Raw genomic sequence first — 26,633 nt, 5'->3', positions numbered from 1 at the left:
CACACCTTTTTTCTGGCAAATATATTCCACTTAATCTGATGTACTTTTTAACTCACAACAGATTTTAAGACTCAGTTTAGTTTGTTTCATTATGAGAAACCTTTTTGGAGAGTCAAAATAAACCTGAATAGTATTTTTTTCTTAAATCCATATTTATTTTCTGCAGCATTGCATTCATAGATCCCACAGAACTTTAGGATTTCATACAGTTCTGACAGAAGATGGTGATTCGTAGAACAAGTTTCCTCGAGGTTGTCCTTTAGATGTCCTAAGGCCGCGGTCTGCCTAATCTCCTTTGCTGAACTGTTTATTGTGTTAGTGTTAGCAGCCTTAAGTGCACAAAGTGAATATTCTTAGCTCCTTATTTGATTTCTACTTGAAGTAAATCAAGTAAGTGAGTTCTAGTTGCTTGAAAAATGAATCTTAGTTCCTCATCCTTGCAGCTATAATGTGTCAGGCTCTTGTACTTCTACTTAACAATCAATTGAAATACTTTTACATTTGAATCTTTGAGTATTGATGTGGTAATTGATGAAAGCTCAGCAGGCTGAAAACATGTTTTGGTAGGGAGCACGACTGCCATTGTGTTTCTCTGAACAGCGAATCCTCTCATGTGAAGTGACAAAGGCACTGCCTTGTGATCTTGTTTAAACGTTTGTTAGAGTGACAATCACGAAGAGCATCTGGACAACAAGGCCTGTGTTTTTCCTTCATCTTCCCTCGTTTAATCCCTATTATGAAACCTGGGATCCGAGGTCTTGTGGAAAAAATTGAAAACAGTGGTGTGGTGAGACAGCAGATTAAGATAAAATACCCATCTGTTTAACAAAGCAGGATACTGGTTGCTATGGCGCACTTATATCATGCAAGGTCTTGTGTTCTGCATTTATAAGATTATGCGGATAGGAGGTGTCACAAGACTGTTGATCTGGAGAGCTCACTCAGCCGAGGATGTCTTGGGTTCAAAGTAATGATGTGAAATGAGACGAGGATAATCATCTTCAGCATCGGTTTGATGAAAGAGAGCAGGCCTTCAGCAGACCTGGAGAGCGGGGATGTTCCTGACAGTCTGGGTACTGTCACAATCCGACCAGCTTCCTCTGGTCCTTTGATAACTACACTCCCTGATGTTGCAGCTTTGATTATTCCACAAAGAATGGGTCGTTTCAGTTTAGCTTCGGGCTGTAAATTTAATCTCTTAAACAGTTTCATGAAGATTTGTGAATTAAAGTCGAGGATTGTTTCTCCCCGTCACTTTGTTGCTTAAAAAAAAGTTCCTTGTACAACTTGTTTATGTGAGTCAGCAGTACTTTGAAACATTTCTGAAGAAAATGCAGTTTGTTTCCTTGTTGATATCAGATGCTTTCTAATCAGATAAGGGTTTCTGAAATGAATATTTTGTTCTGCAACACTGGCACAAAACCACAGATTCTGGATCTACATCTTTGTGTAGCAGTATGTATTTTGTCTGGGATATCTTCTTTCAAAGTAAAGCCAAGAAATCTTCAGATATAAAGAAAAAACTTTAGAAGTTTATCAAGACCACCCAGATTTCTCTGAGAATATTATAATTTTACAGTCATGATTTGCTGGACCCACCACACTCTAAGGGTTTTCTGAATTATTTTCAAATAATTTATTGAAAATAAAAAGTGGGCGCCAAATCTTCACTGGTCAAGAACATTGCTGTAATCACTGTATTGGTGTCCAATTTGTGAGGCAAGCAGGTGAAAACCCAGATGCAGGAAGAACCAAGAGAGAAGAAAACTCACCACACAGTCAGGGTATCAAACTAATACCCAGCAAACAATTATGCTCAGGAAACTTAAGCTAAATACAAGACAAGCCAACACTGAGGTCAATGAGAGTTCCCTGAAGAGCCACTCCGATGAAACTTGTGTTATGAACATGTTCTTGTGGCTTTTTTCTGTTGTAGGACTTGTATAAAGAAAATGAAGCTTAAAATGGCATTTTGGAGTATTTCTATATTCAAACCAATGTAAATCAGGAGCAGATAAAAAAAAAAAAATTGCTGTTTAAAAAAGCACTCATTTGTGACATAGAAGCTACAGTGGGCGGGCCACAAGCTTTCTGCCCCGCCCCCATTCTGATTCATCCACTGTCAGACAAATAGATCCATGAACGTCTTTGTTTTCCTCGTCTGAGCTAATATTTAACTCAAAGCTGTACGGCTGAAGAGCTCCAATGTTGCTCGCTGTTTTTGCTGCTCTGGTCATGTTAGTTAGTTTGGGGGTGTGGGGGGCTCTAAGCAAGCACAAAAATGTGTGAACAGAGAGCTCTCACCAACTGTGAACAGATGGGGGGGTCGAGTTTCTATACAGCAATGGTCCCGCCCACAAGAAAGATATATTTCTAATGACCTCCTGTTACTCTGTAGAAACTATATCCTAGACATAATTTCTACAGAGTAACAATAAATATAGAATGTAAAAAAAAAAGGAAAAAAAAACAAAAACAAACCAACTATGTCCTAGATAATAACAGATTTTTAAATTTAGGTTAAATACGGCGTCATGATAATTAAAAGCTAACTAGGAAAACTTTTATTTTTATAGCATGATTGGAGTGTGACTTTATAAACAGTACGGTTTATCAGCACAGTGCAGGCAGCTGTGACTGATCCACAGGTGAATGGGCGGAGTCACAGTCAGCCTGTGCTGAAACCTAAGAAAAAGACAAAATAAGAACAAATTAAAATAGCTAAACAAGCAAAGGATTTCACAACGACTTAAATTAATTTGTTATTAATTTTTATTTAAGTTTGAATTTGTTATAAACTTTACTTTCTTGTAGTGGAACACGAGCGCTGGGTTTACTGCTCACAGCTAGAAATTGGAATGGATTGGAGCTAAGGATGAAAAAGATATTAGATGTGTATTGAAAAATCGATCAATTAGGCAGTGGGAGTAACTACAGTGTCGGTTAAGGATGTAAAAAATATATGGAAAATCGATTGAGGAACTGCAATATCATTTGAAAACCACAGATATGAATAAGATTATATTGGTTAAAAGGTATAAAATCAATCAAGACGTAAATAATTGATTTCTGGTAAACTACAGTTTCAATTCTTTTTTTTCTACTGTCTTTGTCCTTCTAAGCACATGCGATGTAAACAAAAAGACATCCAATCATTAAGTTGCTTCTTCCAAGAAAATGCCTGAATACATTTCTCTGTAAAATTCCATGCATTATTTATAACTGTGAATGCTATATGAATAACAAAAATCTAGATTTTTAGCTTTTTTGGTAAAAGAATCGAACTGTAAAAAGTGAGTTGAATCCTTTATGTATGGATTTTTAAAGCATGTAATGAAATGCATAATGTATCGTGTGAAAGGGAAAGATAAACCTCTAGTTAGAAGTCATTTTGGTCTATCGTTCCTGGTGTAAGTTCGTCCTTAGCCTTCAGAAAAAACTTTCTACAATAAGAGCTTCCAGTTGTCACCTCTAATCACGGACACATTCCTGTCTACTCCACACTTACATAATTGTTCCATAACTGTTGCTGTCATTTGTTTCAAGTGATTGTTGGATTTTGTCTGAACTTGTTAAACTAATGTCAAGGCTGATTGACTGCTCCACACAAACCTGTGTGGTAACACTCCAGCTGAACCAAGGCTGAATGAGGGCGGATGTTTCATATGGCTGTGGGACATTTTTATAAAGATAACAAAAACCGTCAGACAGCTTAAAGACTGATTCCAGAGAAGTCTGTCTGTCTTCTGTGTTGAATAAGTCTGTATTGGCAAGTCTGGGATAACAGTTTATCAGATAGTAATCTTTAAATTGAACAATGTTGAATAACTCAGAAAAATACTTGTGTTGGACTAAAGCAAAATAGCTCTGTGGTAGTTTTACCTTCATTCTTTTTAAGTTAGACATTCTTAACATGATTGAATACTGGAGAGCTCTTGAAGATCGCTAACCTGTGCCAATGCTACAGGAACGTAAGAACTTCACCGCCATCAAATCATGCGCCGTTTTCCCCAGAGCTCATCTGCCCACCAGACTCTGTTAAAATATGTTTTCGATAGCGGCCTCATAACTTGTCAGCACCAGGAGGTACAGCGAGATCTGAACCTCTGGCTTGTAGACAGACCTTGAAGCTCCCGTAATATTACATTTCATCCTGCTGTTTTCATGTGCTGTGAATCTGTTCCATGAAACCTGGGGAATGGCAGCTAATATCCCTGTCTTCACTCATCACACATCCTGCTGCAAATAATGATGTTCAGAGTGGAAAAGAGGGTCATTATGAACTGCATTTTCTGAAAAGCTCTTTAAAATACCAAAATATTTTTTTAAATAGATGAATGTAAATGCCTCCACCAGATTACTCTGTTTGTGACCAATATGAAGCCATTTTCAGCTTAAGCAGACCCGGCATTAGCAGGCAGCACCTAGTGCTAGTGTTGACTTTACTGTAGAATCACATCTGACAGCTCAGTTTTCAATATTAAGAAACCCCCATTCACTAGCAACAGGGGACAAAGGCAAAATAATAAAGTCTGCTAAGACAAAAAAAGAAACAAAAAAAACGTCATCCTGATACTTCCAGTTACAAAGAGGTTTAGTGAAAAATTGTACATTTAAAAACATACATTTATTTTTTTAAAAGTACACACACATATATATATATATATAATCCAAGATGGGAATTGTTAAATAGAGGAGCATCTTCCTTAATGCACAGATTTAATTCTAAGGAAAATTGTGAATATTCAATGAATATTCAAAACATACATTAAAAGGAGTTCTGAAAAAGCTTTGAGCAGCTGACGACAAGGAGAAAAAAAATGTTTTTGCCATTTTTTTTTATTTATTGATGCCTTTTGGTCTTACTGCTCCTTTGTTTACACTCTCTCCTGTTGGCTTTTCGCCCCTTCGCTACCTCAAGCTAACATTAGCATAGCAAAAAAAAAATGTAAGCAGTATCGGAGCTATCCAGCCGTACGGTCAGATTCCAGCTCGTACATGGATCTATTTGTCTGCAAATGGATGCATCAGAATGGGAGCGGAGAAGGGAGACTTTGGCCTACACATGGCAGGTGATGTGTCACAAACCTGGGCTTTTTCAAACTGCTGGTTTTTGTCCTGATCCCTCATGATTTGAATAAAGAAATGCTAAGAAACTGTTTAATCTTAAAATATTTTAGAAACGTCCTCCACAAGGAGAAAAATACAACAAGATCATGTTCAAAACACCCAAAAAAAAAAAACCACGATTTTCATCTAAGTTAGTCTTTAAAGATCACGGAAAATGCCACAATTCAGGTTCTATATTTTCAAGAGTGCTTTAGGAAAAATTAAGGACACTATGAAGAAAAAAAAACCTACAGATAAGTATACAAAAAAAATCTAACAAATCAAAGCTTGGAAAGGCAAAGTTAAACTAGTAAACTACTGTTAAAAATGTGTGTAGAAAACAGGAAGTATCAAAGTCTCATTTGAATAAACCCTGTGACTACATTTGTTGAAGGGATTCTACAACAAATTCAGAGGGGATTGTTTTTGTTAGAAACACTAGAGCTTGTTTGTTAAAGAGTAAGCTGGAAAGCAGGGTTGGTGACCTGACTGACCTGAATTGGTTCAGGCAGGGATCCGACAGTTTCTAGTCTATATTAAGAGGAGAATTTCAGGTCCCTTGCATAATATGGCCCGATTGGCACAGACACCAGGAAAGAGATTAGCCAAACAAATTGCAACAGAGCTTATGAGTCTGTGAAGTAAATCTAGGGAAATTATTATTACAACACATACAATCCCATTGGCAAAACATACTTTTGTTGAAATATTTAAACAGTTTAAATCTTTAGTTTCTTTTTTTCCTGCTCTCTTTTAATGCATGCCAGAACATTCCCTTTTATATTGTCTGACAGTCTTTTAATTCTGTTTCAATATTCACAATGTTTGCATGTAGTACTAATCCACAAACGCCACCAGAAAGCTTATCCACTTTGAGTTCAAGATGTTTCCCTGAAGGCAGTACTGAAATATCTGAAATAAACCATCAACAGTTGCTGGTTTATGGTTTAGTATTAGTCTGCGACTGTCAGTTATTGACAGGTTCAAGGTTTCTGGTTTCTTTCAAGGGAATGAGACACACTGATATAACCCAACTGCCATCTTTCACAGTTCCCATCGATATCGCGACACATGATGACTTATGAGTCGAGCGACCGTTAATGTGAGTCATACTCTCATTCCTATCATACCCAAACAAACTGAGACTTGTCGAAACGGGAATATTATTTCAAATTAACTGTCATGTTGACTTAGTCTATCAAAGATAATTACAGAAAGGTGTTTTTAAACATCCTTCCAAACCTTTCACTAGAATCAGTGAGTGTTATGTTATTTCCTCTTTGACATTTGCCAGAGCCATACAGAAACTTGGTGATGTTTCATGACCTCTTCGTACTTACCTGCTTGATACGACAACTTATACACTATTTTACCCAAGTCTTATTTTCTCTCAGCCTGGCAGATGACCAGCTTGTTGGCAGCTTTCTTGTCTGGAAAATGCCAGTCAGACCAATTAAAAAAGAATGAACGCTATTAGTCTGCAAGCTGCAAACAGCTTCTGTTATTTTTTATGAAAGGGGGCTCTGTTCAGTTAAAGAATAATGTTTACCATTCAATAGCTAAGAATAACCGGGTATGAGGGAAAATCATTGCGTCAAAAGAAAAAAGATTTAGTTATAAGTTTGGATTTCTTTTAGGTTTGAGATTTGTTTGTATATCCGGTCAGTGTTATTAACATTTCTTCACCTGAGCCCCTGTTAAAGATGGAAGTATCTACACACAGTAAATGACAGTTGGGTTTCAAGTTTTCCAGCTCACTTTCTTTTACTGTTGACTAGACAAAACATTCTCTTTATCTTTCATATATATCATCTAAAGAGCCCTGACCAGTGCAGACAGGAAAAAAAACAACATCCCAAAAAAGTAACACAAAGATAACAGAGTATGCAAAATTGTTTGCTCCAACAGGTTGTATCAGATGATAATCAGTGTGATTCCATCAATACCAAAGTTTTTTTGTTTGTTTGTTTTTTTAACAATATGTCTTTTTGTCAGCTGGAACTAAACTCACATATGAAGAAGCATGTCTAGAGGTCAAAGAGGGGAAAGGTATAGACATGATGGTAGACCCGGTCCCAGATGAAGCGGAAGAAGATGGATGGTAGATTTACACTAAAAAGTATAGTGTCTAGTATGAAAAACCCATTGATGTCAAACGATTACAGTTTAGCAGTGATCAGTTCCTGTGATGTGATGGTATTGATTTCTTCAAGTATATTTTGTGAGCCCCACTGGTCACTCTGATGCAAGCCTGACTCTTAAAGTTAGCGCTCTCGCCTCACAGCGAGAAGGTTTGGGTTCCAGTCCCAGATGGGTCTTTTCTGTGTAGCGTTTCCATGTTCTCCTCATTCATATCGGGTGCTCTCCAGGTTCCTCCTACAGTCCAAAAATGTGCATCATAGGTCAATTCATGATCATCATTTCAGCCTATCACGCCACTGCTGGCCTCCACAAATGTCTCCATTTTTGGCGGACTTGTTCCACATGCATCCAGGCCCTTCTGGCATTCTTCTCAGTATCGTCTCTCCATCGCTGTTTTGGTTTCCCTGTTGCTCTTTTGAAGTCCATTCCACTACTTTCTTGGCCCACTTTTTGGTATCCATTCTGGCAAGATGCCCCGCCCTCCTACTTTTTGCCTCTTCTACTGTGCTTATCAGATCTTTCACTTTTGTTTTTGATCGTATTATTTATTACGGATTTGGTCTTTCCTTGTTATATTGAGCATTGATCATTCCATGCGTCTCTGGGGTCAAAGGTCATTTGAAGAGTCTAAAATGTACCTTTGGTGTGTATGTGTGTTAGCGTTTGTATGTCTGTGTGGCCCTGTGAGGGACTGGCTACATGTTCAAGGTGTGTTACGCCTTCATGGCTGGGATTGACTCGATGGTGGGATGGACTGATAGAGAATGTGAGGAGACAGGTTCTCCACAATACTGGAATTTCATTGATTAGTTTGGTGTCACTGGCCTTTTTTGTTGTTTCCCTGAAGTAGCAAATTGCTCAGACAGAAATTGTGTGCTGTAGTCAGGTTTTGATCATTTTAAGGGTACATTAAACTAAAGTTAAATGCGGAAAATTGTACCTGCTTTCCAAAAGAAAAAAGTGAGACCTCTGACAGATGTGACTTTCTTTCCTACAGAGTTGGATACACGTCTGTGTCCGTTTCCTGCTGTTCATCACACTTGGGGTACTTTCCGATACTGTTGACTCCAACCCAATCACAGATGACATCGTCAAACTTTCTGTTCTGGTAAGGGCGCATTTTGGATTTATTCTCACTGTATTTCAGTTAAATAGTTTTTTTATCTGTACAGACTAACCTCAAACAACTAAATCTTAACAATAATTTCAAAACAACCTGATAAGAATAATGTTTCAAATTAGTTCCTATTAACACTAATTAAAGTATTGAACTATTGAAGGTCAGAAAATACTTCCAATTTGAAAGTATTCTATAACCATAAAGGGCTGTTAAATTAGGAAAATTCATGCTACTACTGTTCAATGTTTTATGTCAATTTATTTTACTTTATGGATGTCTCCTTAAGAGGGAGAATCCCTCTCAGATGTGTCAGACACCATAGCAGCAAAGAAAGTTAGATTTAATTAGAACAAATTTTTTTCAAACCCGTTTACTCCCAACAAGAGAAATGTAGGACCTACAGATTTTTTTTTTTATTTATCACATCGACAAACACAGGGTTAAAGGGGTCATACCATGATTTTCTTAAGCCTTTCTGAGTACACTACATTCATATATATATATATATATATATATATATATATATATATATATATATATAATCATATATTACCTCTGGAACACAAAAAAAGATTATTTATAAAATATTAGTTATTTTTCGTGAGTTTTTTCCTACTCGGAAGAAAAACAACTCGATTCCTGAGGCCCCCCCTGCTGTTGCGTGTGGGTGCCACCCATTTAATGACGTCATCCTAGAACTGGCTGTGTGTCTGTTTCTCCTCACAAAAAAAACATCCATTTTTCTTTTCAAAGATGGATGCACATACCATAAATCTGCCTTTAGTAGGCCCACCCTGCGCTACGCTGCTTCACAACACACTCGACGTCTGCATGACTGTGCCCAACCGGGGTGGGGGGTCTTAAAGGAGCCCCAAGTCTAAAGTAACAAACACCTGTTTGAGCTGGAATTCATTGAAGACAGGACACAATTGGAAGATGTATGGTATTCTGGATAAAAAAAATTAAAGTTGTTTTGCTGATCATCGCTAGCTCCGTGGGGAAATTGAGTGTTGGTGTTAGACTGGGGGCTGAGCTGTCAGAGCAGACTCTTTATGGAAGGGGCGGTCTCTCTCTGTGACATCAGCATGTGAGGACCCACTCGTTTTTGTGGGTATGGGAGGGGCTGGTGTTGAGAGTGCAGGTTTGTAGAGGATTACTCAGAAATTACTTGAACCGCAATAAGTTGTTTTTTCATGGAATGGCCACTTTAAGTAATAATTTATTCACACTTTGATATATAACTATTTTGCACGTTTTAGAAGCTTTTTTTAGAGAAAATTAAATATCAAAATATATTAAATTGAAGTAAGGAACATAAACAGCAAAAATCTCTTCATTAAGAACACTTTTACTTTATTCAATGAATATATATATATATATAGTTAGAACTTTTTGCTTTTTTCAGTAATTTGTTGTTAATCAAAAATGTATAAAAGAAAAACATTCAAAAAGGTAAACATTGTTATATATTCTCAAGAGGCATCATGTCAATACAAGGTTTGCATTCAGAAACAACAACAAAAAATAATAAATCAGAACAAATGAAAGCTTTGTACTTAAAATACTGCCATTTACAGCCAAGATATGACTGAGATGATTTCAATCGTGCAATCTTTCATTTTTTAAAGGTTTATTCAAAACAGGAGAGTCGTAGTTTCAGTGAGCATGTCAGCTTGAAACCTATTTTAAAACTGATCATTATTGTAGTTATTACTCTGTAAGAGAGCAGCGAATTAAAAGAAAAACATTTTAAAATAAATAACCTGGTGTTATAGTATGCGTTATAGCATCATGGATTGCTCTTGCATTTTACAAAAAAATGTCTCAAATATTTTTAAAGTTAATTTCAATTTTGATGCATTTAAATAACTTCTGACTACAAAGTTTTCTGTGTAACTCTAGGAGATGATGTTCTTGTAGGTTTAGGATTTCTCTACCCCTCTATGGAGACTTTTGTTAGTAACAAAGTAACAAAACCTTTTCATAATGCAATGTGACAGTATATTTTACAAAAACACTGATGTAATCTGTGTTAGCATAAAGTTGTAAAATACGACTATAATTTGTGATTGAAAGTTTAATAAAATAGTTAAAAAATTTAACATTTTACAACATTTCCCAAAAACTATTAAGCAAAAGAAAAATACAAAGGACTTGTTTTATTATGATTACAGTCATCGGTAAAGTTACATTTTCGTTGCATCTGCAAGAGAATCCAACACAAATCTTCACTTAATCCAAAAAAAAAAAAATCCTATATGTGTTCAAATGTAATGTTGAATTTAATTAAGTTTAACATAAATTAATTCTGTTGTACTTTTTTTCACAGAAACAAAATATTCCAAGAGATTATAATATTTCTGTGCTCTACATTCCAAAAGAACTGGTAAGAATTTGTTGTGTTTCCCCACATAAAGTTAACATTTGAGTAACACTCAAAAGTATTCCGTTTTTTTTATTTTCTTTTTACATATCTTTTTCTTTCCTCTAGGCAGAGATGTGTTGGGTAAAAATAAACATATTTTACTTGGAGGACAGTTTAGACAAATTAGCGAGAAAGTTTGGAAATATTTCATCCAATAAAAAAGACATTGAGATATTCATTGATATGCTTCAAGATCTGCGATTAAAGCTAATGCCTGTGGTAAGTTTTTTTTTTTTCCCTTCACCACAAAAACTAATATGCCAACAAAAACAGCTAATCACAAGGACTTATTTTCTCTCTTTGTAAAAACATATTGTTAAGCTTACTTTGAGTTTGAAATTTATGCATGAAGATTTTTAGTTCTGTAGCCTTTATTTAAAGATAAAAAAATATAACCACACTAAAATGAATCAGGCAATAATTTATTTGTCTGTGGAATTCAGAAAAAAAAAAACATTGCCAGCCATTGATTGTAGTTCTTTGTTTATCACACTGTAAACTCATGGAGGCTAATTCTTCAGTTATGATACAAGCATGTGGCAAGCTTATCTAATTATCACAATGACGGATCCCTGTTTAACCAGCGACTCACACATCTTTCTTTCTGCTTTCAAATTGTTCTGAAGAAGTTTTAATCATTTTATTTTTTGTTTCTGCAGGAGCCAATAATGCAAGACTTTGCATGCCACTACAGGGAGGGACAGTGGAAAACAGAGGAATACTTTGAATATGTCGAAGACCTCCTCACAAGTACAAAGGACAACATTTTAGATGACTGTGATCCTCCTCCTTGTCCTACCCCTCCTCCTACAGGTAAAGGTTTACATGTAATTTAACCATTTGGTGTTTTTGCAAAGTCAGACGTGTTAATTTATCAGATAAATGCCAGATATTTGATAAATGAATCTATCTGCAAAAAAAAGGTTAACAATTAAAAAAAAGGAAAAAATGTAAAAATAATCTCTTAATTCCATGTGGTGACTAGTTGAAGAGGACAGTCAGTGATTATACTGTAGATTTACCAGGAATGGGCCATTTATTAAGGTTGTTAGCATTGACTGTATAAGTAGGAACTGGACTGATTAAATATTTTTTTTTCTTTATTGCAAGTAAATCAAGTTATAAACTGACCAATCAGATGCCTCAGTAAAAGCATGTGGTGCCAACTGGCCCCACCTCCAACATTTGATTGACAGATTCCTCCGAGCCGCTCTCAGTGGGAGGGGTGTGGACTTCCAACAAGGAAGAAAAAGCTTACTCATGATTGGTTGACAGTAGTTCCTCGGAATAATCGCTGTCGACAGGTTGCAGTCGTTTGCAATATGGCGGTAGACGTATCAGGAAGTGACGGTGAAGCCTCTGGCCTGATTTTGCGAGGGCTGAAGGCAATGCATTTCTTATGGGGGACCTCAGCACTTATGTCCAGTTCATATGTATACAGTCAATGGTTGTGACTTTTGCTTCTGTTTTAGCAGTAAATTTCAATTATGACAGCAACAAAATGACAAATAATGTGTCTTCGTTAGAGGCACAAAAGACTCATTTAGACTGCCTGAGAACTGACTGCTGGTCTTCTGCTTCACCAAATCTGGAAAAGCCAAAAGCAGGTGGTACATGGGAGTGTATTTTAAAGCGTAGCAGCCAAAATTTCTCAGAATTAGTGGTAAAAAGAGATCTCAGTCTCATTGAAATGCAACACTGAGATCTTGAAAGTGCTACAAGTACACTACACATGATAAGCAAGGGATGTTGGTATTGACATGAGTGCTTTTCTTAGGTCGGAATTTTAATGACATGTGTAAAAATTCCCTTTGATTTGCCAATAATTAATGAGAAGAAAAACTATTTTTATCAGTTTGATATTTTTCACCCCTAAATTAAGAGGGGGAAATTGATCATATTAATCGTGGGTATTTCCACCATTTTCTTCAATAACAGCTTGACAGTGATGTCTCATGCTGCTCACTAGACTCATGATGTTGTTCTGAGTCGTCCCAAAAGTTCTGGGGACAATCATTCAGTCTCTGCTTTAGCTGGTCCCAGACAGGCTTTTTGGGGGTTCGGTACATTGCTTACCATACTGTATGAGGAACTCCCACTTCCTGAAGTCCAGCTGTGACCGTTCTGGCTCTATGTTGTGGAGCAATATCATTTGTGAACTGAAAGTTAGAGGTATTCTGGTGAAAATATAGAATGATGAGGGGTTCATCTAGAATAACCAAATGGGTTTTGCTCTGACAGGTGATACCAGACCAGATTGTTGCAACTACTCCAACATAATGAGGACTGGAAAGAACATTGACCTCACCTTACCTCCAGCAACACTGACAACCAACATTTCTGTTAAAGGTGACACGACACACATCAGTGAACAGGACATTAGACCATTGCTGCATTGTCCAGGTTACATGGTCTTGTGTCCACTTCACACTTTCATGATGGTGTCTTGATATCATTGGAGTCACCCATCATTCAAGCCAAAGTGGTAAAGACGGTTGGGAATGCTTTGTCTGTAAACCCTCGTACCCTCACATCTGGTAAACAGGTCTGCAGATGTGTGGCGTTTGCAGAATAACTGAGTGGAGAGGCCGTTAGGTACTGGCCATCACAGCTGTCTGTCATTGGCGGGGCACCACTCCTGGGTCTGTCGGTAATGTCTCTGAGGGAAGAACGTGCACTAACTTATGTTGTACCACCTCCACCAAACCCAACCCTAGGGACTATGTTGACCTTGGTGTGTTGCTCACCTCGCCTTCTCCATCATTTCTGTGCAGTCACTCAATACTCAACAGTGACCAGAACGGTAGACCATTGTTGCATTGTCTAAGTCACACGGTCTTGTGTCCACTACAAATGTTTTCGGTGGTGTCTTGGTGTCAGTGCAGTCAGTGGTGAATGGTTTGTCTGTAAACCTTCACATCTGGTAAACGGGCCGGCAGCTCTGTGGCGTTTGCTAAACTATGTCTGAGTGGAGAGGTTCTTTGGTTCTGGTCATGGTTCTGGTCTGTCACTCTTACACTCCTGTGTTTGTCACAAACTCTGACTGTAGTTCTGTGTCTTGATACAAGTCTTGATAAAAGTCACTTTGAGACTCACCAAGTTCAACTGCAACACCTGACTGTAAACCACCAACCAAAAGGAGCAATGGCCAAGTGGCTGTCGCTGCTCGTCCGTTAAGTGACATTGTGTTCATGTTTGTTTTAATGATGAAGATGGAATGACTTACTGACAAAATCCGCTTTTTATACCGACAGAATGTTGGCAATGATTCTGCATTGAAAAACTTTTAGAATTTTTTGCTTTTGGGCAATATAAGAAAGAACATTGCACACACTTAGATCATTATGGAACATACAAAATGTGGTGCGTCTATCACCCCAATACAATGTATCTCCCTCTCCCAAAAATCTATGAAGTGAAACAAACTCTGTGTTTACAACATCCATGAATTTTCACAGTATCCCTAACTGTTTGTGAGACGTGTAATTCAATGAACATAACCCGATGGAGTAAGGTTTACTCCACAAAGACGTCCAACAACTAAAAGCCATTTCGATCAGTGCTTCTTCAGGATACAGCTGCTCAAAGTGATTTTGGCTTTGTTCTTTCGACCATTATGAAAAATGTATGTGCTCTTGCTTAATCGCATCTGTTTTCATGTTCACGCCAGGAGTGAAAAAGGAAGGATCTACTCTATGGCAGAAAAGTGCAAATTTCTTTAACTATTTGTGGGAAAAGTCCGTCTGTGTTGGTACCATGTGGCGGCAGAGTTTGGACTCTGCAGTCACAGAAGGCCGGAAAGGCACTGGTTTTCAACTCTGGGCAGCTGCTTTGTCTTTCATGCAAGCCTTTAAAAGAAAAAGATCTAAATTGCAGAGGCAACCCAAATCCATGACTCAAGAGGTAGCAAGCAAAGGGGCATAAAAGGTCTAAGGACAAAAAAAAACAGTTAAAAACCGTTGTAGGCACAAGTTTAGGCCAGATCATTCCAAAAAAGAAAAATTAAATTTGTACATTGTTATTGAATAGCAGAGAGCAAAAGCAGGAAGTTGAGAGTAAACAGGGCAGTGTTCCAGTGTTTAATTCAGAACTTCTTATCTTTATCATAGCAGGAGTTTCCCACAGCGTGTTCCAGGAATCCTTAAGTTCCAGCATAAGCTGAGCATAGAGAGACCTGCAGAGATGGGCACACTCACACATCCATGCATCACGCAGCAATAATATCACTTTTGGCACTGACCATTGTTGCCATGGCACACAGTGACAGCCATAAACCATCTTCATTCAGGATATTGCAGAACTCAGGACATAGTTCTCTACATGTACTATAAATCCTGCCACTTGTGATGTATGTAATTGTTTGATCTTCTCATTTGCTCAGCAGTGGCTAAAAATTCCTGTCAGAAGAAGTTTGTTTTCATTGAGCAAGGGGTATGCATGATATAAATCTTTCATCTGGTGGACGTGCGGACAAAAAAGAGAAAGGAAGAAGGAAAACAAAGCATGCACACACACATATAGTTACAATAAATTAGAAGCAGCTGTGACTTCTGCCTCTAATGGAGAAAATCTCAAGTTATAAATTGTTTGGACTGACATCTCAAGCGTTATTCTTTTTGGAAAAATGGTTGTAACATCTCCACATCCCAATGTCATCCCATCTGTTGTGTTATACTTTAAGCCAAAGAACACCACGATAAAATGATGAGACTGGCCAGAGATCTAACAATCTGTCCAGCTGACTCAGAACAAAGCTGATCATTACTGAATGTTTAAATGCCACACTGAATTTTGATTCATTTTCCTCTGCTGTATGAGAATAGTCAAGAAGTTTCTACTGGCAAACTTCTGATTTTCCATATTGATGGTTCATGAATAGGTGGGATGCTGGAATGCATCAAGTAATGGATGATGTTGTGGTATCTTCCCAATTATCTGCAGCCTCGAAGGTGAGGGCGTTAGCAGCTGTTATTGGGGCTCTTTTTCTGCTCAGATTAGTTTGCACCTAAACCTGCTCATGCATGATTGTTTCAGGAGAAATATAAGACAGTCATATACATATATGTGTATATAGATATATAACATCTTTACTTTTAAGTAGATGCAAAATTAAGGTAAGTTTAACATGGTTTGATGCATATTTGCACCAATAGGTATCAAGGGGATAAGACTCACTCTCACTGACTGTCTATTCTTGCTCCTTTGATGTCATGGGCTGCACTGCTACTCTGAAACTGCTTAGCACATTTAAATCCAAAACTATGGAGCATGGAGCTCGCCTCACTCTGTGGACCATTGTAGAGCGGCTCTATGTAGGCCAGATCTCCTGTGACCGTTGGGAGAAGCTTTTAATGTGGAATCTTTGTTTCTTCACAAGAACTTTGCGAGATAAAAACGGTTTCAGTGTGTAGACAGCCCATTCAGAACAGCTGAGTCACAGGACTGAGGGAAGATGTCCCAAGGTAGCTGATGTGAAAAGGGAGAAAAGGAACGAAGCCTCATTGTGTAGATGTTGATTGCATTGCAATCTTCTAATCTTCCCAAGCGGCCTTCTTTTTGTTTGCAGGAATAGTTGGATCAAGTCCTTTGTGCATTTGTGTGTGTGTGCATGTCTGTTAGAGGGAGGTAGAAAAGGTGGCATTGAAGTGACTTTTTAGCATCTGACAATGAAATGTTTTCATCTTCACAGTGATGCTCCCACTTTTTCTGCACTTTTTCTTCTTTTGGGAAGTGGCTCCTCCTAACACTGGACTTTCTGTTTGTGTCAGTTCTCTCCCCAGAGACAACCTCTTCTACAAATACATGCCTAGGATGTTCCACCCGGACAGCCCGGACAGGAGGTTAGTGTATGCCTTTGAATATGTTTGGAAAAACTTTTCAGGCAAGTTACAAAAGCATACAAACAAGTTTCTCTTAGCACTTGTTTTTATTTTTTCATATTTAATTGGCTGTGCCAGACAAAATCCTTCAGGAACTACGTGCACTTTTCCTAAGCTGCAATCTTTAAAATGTTTTATAATTGAAACATGTTTGGCTCCTTTAAAATTTGTTTGTCTGGATCAGTGGAAGTAATCAAAAATACAATGTTCCCTCATTAATCCATCTAAATATAAACTGCAATAAGTAAAATCCACAAAGTACTGTATTTTTCAGGCTGTGAAACTCCATACTTCAAACTCTATGCTCTTCTGTCAAACAGACATGAACATTTTCACACTTTTCTCTCTTGTGTAAACTGTCAAAGTTCAAACCCTTCTAGAAAAAATAAGTCCAGTTTATAGATTAATAGCAAAGATCTGATCGTGATTGAAGATTTGTTAATATCATTTGAGAAACTCCATTCTCTATAGAAGACATTTCATAGAGAATGACTGACGATGTCTGCCACAAATCAGGATTTACCATACAAAATAAAAACAAAAAACGTGCAAAGTAAAGAAATCTAGGAAACACCGAAATGCGATATATAGCAAAGAACATTTCAAAAAGTGTTCTTTTTTAAGTGTCTGTTTTTACTTTTCCTAATGCTTACAGTATACACATATATGGGCTGTCAATGTTAACACATGTGATTAGTTCAAAATTACACTCCTCAAATTAACCGTTTTCCGCCAGTTTAGGCTTCCACAGCGTGCATTAATTTTTGATAATGCGCACTTTGTCAGGCACTATCCCGCTTATAACATGGTCTCTTACTTTTGATTTTTAGTACCTAATTCTTGTTATTTTTAGGTTTAGATCGCTTTTTCACAAAAGGACAATTTGATAGGTAATCCGTTGCAACTGACTGTATATCAGCATCTTTATTTTCTTAAACTAGTACTGCGGGCAAAAAAAGTGTTTACAGTTCTGCTTATCTTACTGCTATTGTGTCTTTTGCACTCAAATTGCACTTCTGAGTTAACAATATATAAATGTACACTTTTCAGACAATTAAAATGAAGGAAAGGTTTTCTCTCTGGCCCGGTTTTTCAAAAGCTGCATTTCGTCGTATAAAATTTACATCAAAAAGTAATTAATCCTGACTAATCACAACTCAAAAGTGTGATTAATTTGATTATTTTTTTAATTGATTTACAGCACACACACACACACACACATATACATATAGTAGATGTATTTAGTAAATGAAATATAGCGCACTATCAAAAACAATGGAAAATGGCTCTAAGAACAGAGCAGTTAAATTTACTCAATATATTTTCTTTTCTTTTTATTTATTTATCTCTTTTTTTGTCTCAAGAAAAGATTGACAATTATCTTTTAGATGACGTGTCATGAAAATTCACAATTTGAAGTAAATGTACAACCTCTTTTCTCTTCTTCTGTTTAGGATATACTGGTGTACCTGAGAAGCTACTACAAAGCCTTCCCATACTCTTTATTCCACTCCTTGCCCTTGTTTTCCTGCTGGTGTGGAAGGTAAGTCAGTACACAACCCCTGACACAATTCCATATAACTTCAAGTCCGGACACACAGATAGTCTGCACTTTTATTGTTTTGTCGGCAGATAAAGATTTCTTCTTTTGAATTTATGATAGCGGGGGGCAACTTTTAACCTTTCACAGTGTGTGTTGAAGGCTGGTATTGCTGGAGTTGAGATGTGTTGACATGAGCTTTGAAACTGAAAGCAGTTTTCTAACCCAATACAGCTCCAATCCAAAAGGAACGAGGAGATTTCTCAACCTTCAGAAACAGTACTCTTCACTGAAGGGACGTCACCTCCTACAGTGGATGAAGCATCTGAAACGTAAGCTGGTTTGGATTTTTGGTTGCATTGTACAGCCTACAGCAAATAGTTATATTATTATCTATTATTTATTACGCTTCGTAACTGCATTAAATAAAATGAAAAGCTATTGCATCTTTTCTGCCTTTTTGAGGATATTGGTGTTTTATTTTTTTTGTGAGATGAAAAAATTGTTTATCAAATTACTCCTCTCCTCTAGAATATTACTGACCCTTTACTATGAGCTTGACTTCCCATAAAACTCAAATCAACAGAGAAAAAAGGGGAAAAAAGATAAAAAGAATTAACTATTAGTAGTTGATAAAAAACAGGTGTGCTTTGGTATGAAAGGCATGCAGTGTAAAAACAGTGGTAGTGTGGATTTTCAGAGAAGTTGGGATTTAGTACAGATTATAGAAGCTATGCGGTTACATTTGTACCATAAAAGGGCCCACAAATCTGGATCTCCAAGCCCCAGCTGCTTCAGTTTTGACAAATTTTTATGAGTTCCTCCACTTCCTCACTGGAAGTGTGATACTAAATCACTGTTGTATCCCTTTAAAAAGGGCCCCGGGAAAATGTTGCTTCATGGCCAATAACAAACTCGCAAGGGTGTAGGCTGGAGGAAAATATACGGTAGTTAAACTACATAAAACATAACTATGAAAACACAGGTTACTATGGCTTCAGCTGCTCAAAACATGAGACTTTGTTTTTTTGTAGTCCTTTGATCCCTGGCAAAAAACAATAGTTTTCTTAATTTGAACTTTTGGCATGGGATATGTATCTATACAGTAGACATTTACAGACGAGAGGAGTATGCATTTCCAGACAGCTTGTCTATGTGTAATGCAACGTCAGCAGTACAAAATTATTGGGAAAAGATCTAAAATAGATCTTTATTCTGTCTGGATAACAACGCTTTGGCTGCATACACTCCCTGTATCAGTGTCAAGGCACAATATATCCATATATTACATATCACAGACTCAGAAGTTCTTTTTTTGCAACATAATATAAGGTCGGTGTAATTTTGTGACTTTCAAACCTCAGCACAGCTATTTGGAGCTCTCACACTGTGTGCTACTGCTTAAGAGCCAAACTCCTGCAGTGGAAAAAGAAAACAACGTTGTCTTGATCTCATGCTGTAGATTTTGCCATAATTCTGCCGTGAACAGAGTCATGAGGAGGCCTTGCTGAGATGTGATAACAGAAGCCAGCAGACTCAGTGGAATGTGCATGGATGCACCACATAAGTGGATAAATGAGTGTGAAGATAATAGCAAATGTCAGTGAAAAAAAATAAAGTATTCAACTTGGGATAAAAGTGTTTTAACAAAACAATTAAAAAAAGAAAGTAATACAGCATTAAATGGAAAACCTTTACTGACACTGATCTTATGATCTGCTGTCAAACCTGGCAAGAATCAATGCATTTACATTGAAGATAACTCATTGTGCACAAGTATACATGTACAACTAGTGCAGTCCTGCTGCAGTGGAGCGTTCCAGAAAAACTGTGCAATCTCTGATGCCAAGATAGTTCCAAACAAGTATTTCAAACTGAGACATCACCTGACTTCCTGAAAGTTTAATAGGCAGAACCTGAAATGATCTTGTGTAGCTGCTTTGCTGCATGCACTGCTTGACTCCTGTCATGCGGATGCCATTTCTCTTGGTGAAGAATGTTTTTTGTGTGGAGGATCGTGTCTAATGCTTTTCTCTGTGCCCCATTACAGACTGCAGGTCACTGAAACAGTGTAAAGTTCTGATTGTTGATCTACTTCAGCATAACTGGTGAGATTCTTCACATCTCATATGTCAAATAGGAATAAAAAACAGATGAAACAACAGATTTCTTGCTTTGGCATTCATGTCTCTAACGTCTCACCCTCCCTTTCCTGCAGGGCTCCGCACTTTTCTCTGTGTGTTGGTGTCCAAAGGTGGGAGAACAAACAGGAAAGTAAATACTCTAATGAGATCACTGAAGTGGAAGTCCTTTTTTTGACCTCCTTTCAGATCCAGAGTGGCAAATTGCCACAAACAGAAACCATCTGGTTAAATCACGCCTGACACTGTTTGGATGATTGCCTTTTATTATAAGACTGCATTTACCCGGTTCTTTGGAAAATTATAAAAAGACTTTTTACACCCTTCCGCCCCCTTGACCACAAGCCCCGGATTCTCTGGCTCCCACTTATTCAACAGGACCTGCAGCAGCCTCTTCACCCCGAGTGGAAAACTTTTCTTTTTTCCTTTTTTTTAAGCATGTTTCTTCAGATGCCCATGACTGTGGCCATCATGAAGAAAAAAGTGGAGAGACTGACTCTGGCGATACTTTATCTGAACTGAGGCATGAATTACTACCTCTGATGATCCTCATGTTAACCACATCCTCAACAGCTCCCTTAGCTTTCCTTCAAGTCCGGGGTTACCCAAACAATAATAGTGTTAAGTGTGGTAGTTCCAAAGTGTAGTCACATTGTCTGGTTTTAGGTTTGCACCCATTTGGGTGAACGATGTATTTATTTATTGATGGTGACTTTTAGCTTCTGCTTTTCTGTCAGTTGAAGTGTTTCAAACAATCATGTAAGAGCACCTTTACTAATGGGCCACATAAAAAAAGCTGTCTGTACTAACACTTGTAATCCACACATTCCTTCAGAGCAAATTCTACTTTGTCAATTGATGTTGTTTATATGACCTGGGCAACTTTGAAAATGTAAATGACTTACAACAACAAAAACCGTGTGTGAAGTAGGAGTCTGTAATGTTTAAAACCTTCAATGGCATTTCTCTAATGAACATCACGGATGATTTTAGTGGTTCATCCTAAACCAATGTGAATTCCTTAAAGTTTCAGGCTCAGAGACATGGACACAGTCTCCCCATGTGAATGTTTGTTCCTGCAATGCCTCTGCTTTTCATGCCATTGGTATACTTCAGGAAGCACTCTGTAATAGTACTCTCGAAAACAGATGCACAAGTTTAAAAACTCAGATAAATAGATGGACAGATACCTAAATGATTTTCTATTGTACATTGAGTGTTTAATTCTGGACCAGTAATGAGTCTAACTAGAAGACGTTTTATTCATTCTGTCTGATCTCCCCCCGTTCAGTGATTCTGCTTTCCTTGCATAAGAAGTAAGTCTGGGAGTGCATTTGAGGTATTGAAAAGATAAAGTTTAATAATTATTATAAAATTTTTATCATTTTGGGAAAATGCACTTTACTTTTTTCCATTCCCTGTAAAACTCCCAAAGCCAGAAAGAAATACCAATACATTTTTTTCCTCAAAGTTATGTCAAAGAAAAACATTTGCATCCTACTTCAATTTGGCTGAAAAAAACAAATATCAGTTCTAAATTGAATCAATAACAATACCTTATAGAGCTCATGGATGTTTTGAAAGGAGTGGCACATCCCTACACTTTGGAGATATGAGACGGCAGAAACTTAAAGTGCATTCTGCAACAGTTACAGCTTTTCTATTGAGGAAAAGCAATACATGTGCTCCCTGGTGAGGGAAAAATTTGACTTTATGTTGAAGCTACATGAAAGTACAAAACATTCTATGGCTTTTTCTTTAAATACCTTTGTAAGGGCCTCTGCTCACGCTTCAATACTGTTAAGCCAGTACCATCCGTTTTGATCGTGTTTAATTTTTCTATAACACCTCTGCAAAAAGCTTGAAATCCTGTTTTCAAAGCAATAAGTAGAACACATCAGAGTCAAAAATGCATCTCTGTGATTTTATTTTATTTTGTTTGAACAAAGTGGGTGACTGGCATAAATCCTTGACCAGGAAGGATTCTAGTAGGTCAGTAACAGATGCTAGAATTTAAAATCATTGTGAATATTAAATAGGAATCTGTAAAAAGGTAGGAGTGTGAACAGGACACGCTGGCTGTGACCTTTCCCATCAATCAAATAGCTGAAATTTTAACAGAAGTGGCAGGATTAAAAAAAGCTGTTTCTGTATCTTGTTTGAGTATTTTTATCATGTTTGTGGTCTTACTTTGTACCGCTTTTGCTTTTGTGCCTTGTTTGACTAGTGTGATTGACTCATGTGTAAATGTGTAAAAGCCTGTATGTATTTTCTTGTGGTAGCAAAAACCAACCCATCCAATCCCCAGTGTCCCACGGCTGTTAAACAAGAATTTAGTCATAACTTTTGTTGAGTTATGATTTGGTACAACTTTCTCCTCTTATGGAAAGCTCGATAATTGACAAATATAACATCAGCAGGATAAATATATGTGCTTGTAACATTTCTCTTCATATTTGTACATTTTAGAAGCCACTTCAGCAAACTGCTGCTTACCCATGCATTTGGAGCTATATGTTGGGGGAGTTTTCTTATAAAAAACAAGAGTATACTGTGCAACAGGGAGCCAACTTAAAAAGAATAAATGAAAAACAAAAGAAAATGAGCGTATACCACATTGGTGTCCATATAGATCAACAGTACCTTTCAGCATGAATAGCTGGAGTTTTGTTTGTTTTTTGTTTTGTTTTTTAAGGTAATGCTTGTTGTGTTGAAGATCATGTGAGTTCCAGATTGTTGAGGACAACAAATGGCGACACACTATCTGTGCCATATTCTTTATGGCAGTTTAGAGTTGAGTCTGTGTTAGAGAAGTGCACATCTGCATCGTTAGTGCTTCAAGAAGGAACATCAGACCACCAGTGGATTGGTGAAGCACTGAGATGTCCAAACTTTTAGACAGTTTTATCTATTTGACGATGCATTCTGAACTATATTGAAGTGTACAACCTATGACGGTTTAGACCTGACTTTCTCTTGCACCACCCTTAAGTGGGACCCTCTCAAGCAGTATCCAGTATTCTGACAGTGACACAGTCTGGTCTGTCTACAAACTAACCATGAGGCATACCATTATATTTGAAAATTGTTTTTTATACAAAGTCTTTGAATAAAATGAGCTACAACAGGTCTAAGCTGTGAACAAACAAAGAAATAACACGGTCTCCCATTTTCCTGACTTTGTGAGAGCCAGATGAAGTTGGTGTGTCTAATGCATTGGTACAAGAAACCATGCATTGGTCGAAAGAATGACTGCCCCGAAATGCTGTTCCTTTGTAGGTCTTTGTGAGGTCTGGGAGGGAGCAGAGCTGCATCCCTAACAGTGCTTTAGGGCACGAGTGTCCCATTCTGTCCCGCTCAAGTGGGCAATTCAAATGGCTCTAGGCAGGAAATAAGTCTGGGTGCCAAAAAGTAAATATAATAGATACCCAGTTAATATTCTGGGTGAAATCTCTACTGTATTCTGTATTTTTGTATAAATGTAAACAAACATATATGAAATATTGAATAAAGTACATGTATCCAAATGTCATCTGACTCCTCATTTAATTGCAGTTAATCCCAATTAGTTCGAGCAGTAGCATTTTGCATTGTAAACTTTTCCATAATGTTATACACTCAGTAAAAATCCAAAGCTGGTTCCACATGCTGCAAGTTTATTAGTTTAGTCAGGAACTAAGCACAGCTTAAAGTCCACAAAGCTAAATCAGGGTCAGACAGGCAGAGATCAATAACGAGCACGGGATCATCCAAGAAGAGAGTAAAGAAGTCAGAGTCCAGGCAAGGGTCAGGGCAGGCGGCAGGCAATCCGAGATAAAGCAGGGTCAGAAACAGAAGATCAGGTCCAGGGAAGAACACTCAGTAATGCTTAAGTAACAGGTGGGTGATTGTCAGATGAGAGTCAGCTGAGTGGCACATGCTGGGGCAACTGGGAGATGTTCAATATTCTGGAGACAGCTCCCGCCGGTGGGCAGAGGAGAAAACAGAACTCTGGCTCATGACACATGCATTTTCTTCCAATCACTGGATTGCAGGGGAAGCACTCTAGACTTTCCTCTTCTCGGCCAATTCTTTAAGCTCCTATGGGGGGACCCCGAAACTTTTCCAGACCAGCCAAGAGACAGTCTCTCCACCGTGTCCTGGGTCTACCCCAGGGCCTCTGCCCAGTGCGACATGCCAGGAGACATCCAGACCAGATGCCCGAGCCACCTCGGCTGGCTCCTGTCAAAGTGCAGGAGTGGCTCTACTCCAGCTTCTCAGCCTATCTCTAAGGGATGCCCAGCCACCCAAAGGGGTAAGTTCATTTCAGCCGCTTGTATCCGGGATCTCGTTTTTCAGTCATGACCCAGAGCTCATGACCATAGGTGAGTACTGGAACAAAGATTAACAGGTAAAATGACAGCAATACTTTCTGGTTCAACTGTCTCTTCACCTCGATGGAGCGGCACAGCGATTGCATTACAGTGGACACCTCACAAATCCGTCTGAAAGTCTAAAACTCTGATCTTTCTCACTTATGAACAAGATCCCAAGGTACTTCAACTCCTTCACATGGGGCAGGAGCACTCCACCCACCGAGAGAGGGCAAACTACCTTTCTCCTGTTGAGAACCATGGCCTCGGATTTAGCTGTGCTGACCCTCATCCCAGCTGTTTTACACACAGCCGCAAACCGCCCCAATGCATGCTGAAGGTCCTGGCTTGATGAAGCCAACAGGATAACATCATTTGCAAAGAGGAAATCCTGCGGTCCCCAAACCAGGCCCCCTCTGGCCCATGCTGTGCCTAGACCTTCAGTCAAAAAACATATGAGGAGAACCAGTGATAAATACTTACAACCGGCTATGCAAACCAAACTGCTGCTCCAGTCATACAGAGACCAGACAGCCTTCTATAAGAATCTCTGACCCCATACTCATAACACATCCTCCTGAGACACCACACCCTCTCAACACATTAGAGCTGTGGAGCTTGAGCACTGTTCCACGCACAGGAAAGAAAACCGTGGTGTTGTTCCTGGATCAGAGGTTCAACTATTCACCAAATTCTAATTTCATCTATCAGATTAAATGACAAAAAGTTAATGTTTTCAAAATTTGGCAGTTCTTTTGTCTTGGCAAATTTTGAAGTTGAGCTGGTAATTGCATCCAAATCAATTGCTAAAAATAATTTAACACTAACATGATCAATAAATCATAAGATCAATTAAAGAGTTCTTGGTGATCAGATTTATCTGCAGTCACATCACAGATGATATAATGTCGATCAGATTAGCATGAATTAGCATGAAGTTTCCCAATGCTTTAATGTAACATTTTGCAAAATAATACAGGCAAATATTTATTCAGGTACAGATACAAAAAAATAAAATAAGATAAAATAAAAGTTTAAAATCCTTATCCTGGGATTTTCAAGCTTTAAAAAACAGTTTCCATTTAAAGAGCTTGGAACAGTGAAACTGTGCACTGTGGTTTGCTTAATTCCATTAGATCTTTCTGCAAGAGAATTTAAGAGGGTAATTCCTGGAAGCTCCAGTTCTTGTAGTTTACAGAGACTTGGCTTTGGGTATTTTGTTTAATGCAGCTGGCAAGCAAATGCAAGGCCTTGGCTAAGAAAAAAATCCAATGAACTAAAAAGTTGTTTATCTCCACAACCTCTGTTTCAGGTAGTACTTCTGAAAGTGAAAAAAGTTTGCAAAAAGTAATTGAAGACCATAATTTCTGCATTTACTTTTTAACCACGGTGTAAAGGACCAGTCTTGCTCTCTTAGCTTTAAGTCAATGACGGTACTAAAGAGCCACTGCTTGTTTGTTTTCCAACACTTTCTGCTTATAACTCAAATCAAATAATTTCCAAGTATAAATTTTCTTAACTCTCTAGATAGAGGTAATCACTGTGGGGCGGGAACAAGTGGAAAATGAGCTGCACAGCAGCTCTTGACTGCTAGAGTTGAGACATAACTAATATCATCCCCTTATTCGACTTGTGAACCCCTTGAGTACCGAACCTCACCACCATGCCACAAGGACACATCACCAGTTTACTCGTGACTGAAAACAGAGAAATGTGAATCATCATGTGATTCACTGGTTTGGATTAGAGGATTTTGAAGCCAGATTCTTTGCTTCTTGGTCATAACCATGATGACTGTGATCTTACTAATCCATGGCTTTGCATTTGGCAGGAGCTACAAACCTGACAAATTTGAGATCATAAAATGACAACTCAATGATCAGTTGTGAATGAGACAAGGCCTGTCCTCCTTAAAGGCAATATTC

At 38.0% G+C, this 26,633-nt stretch overlaps 1 protein-coding gene across 2 annotated transcripts in view; it reads left to right on the top strand.

Moving 5' to 3' along the window:
• The window catches only part of kitlga (kit ligand a), a 43,245-nt gene extending 19,357 nt beyond the window's left edge, over positions 1-23,888 (top strand). The window contains exons 2-11 of one of the 2 annotated variants that reach the window (XM_024261868.2): positions 8,249-8,359; positions 10,701-10,757; positions 10,863-11,015; positions 11,456-11,609; positions 13,038-13,145; positions 16,565-16,636; positions 18,130-18,218; positions 18,450-18,547; positions 20,266-20,323; positions 20,434-23,888. In XM_024261868.2, the coding sequence (XP_024117636.1) occupies positions 8,249-8,359; positions 10,701-10,757; positions 10,863-11,015; positions 11,456-11,609; positions 13,038-13,145; positions 16,565-16,636; positions 18,130-18,218; positions 18,450-18,547; positions 20,266-20,290 (867 nt within the window). In that variant the 3' untranslated portion in view covers positions 20,291-20,323; positions 20,434-23,888. The remainder of the gene's footprint in view (positions 1-8,248; positions 8,360-10,700; positions 10,758-10,862; positions 11,016-11,455; positions 11,610-13,037; positions 13,146-16,564; positions 16,637-18,129; positions 18,219-18,449; positions 18,548-20,265; positions 20,324-20,433) is intronic. The other variant, XM_024261870.2, reaches the window with a different exon arrangement.
• The last annotated feature ends 2,745 nt before the right edge of the window (positions 23,889-26,633 follow it).

This window comes from Oryzias melastigma, linkage group LG6 (assembly GCF_002922805.2).
Source record: "Oryzias melastigma strain HK-1 linkage group LG6, ASM292280v2, whole genome shotgun sequence".
NCBI classification, from domain to species: domain Eukaryota; kingdom Metazoa; phylum Chordata; class Actinopteri; order Beloniformes; family Adrianichthyidae; genus Oryzias; species Oryzias melastigma.
This window is presented reverse-complemented; position numbering and strand designations above follow the sequence as displayed.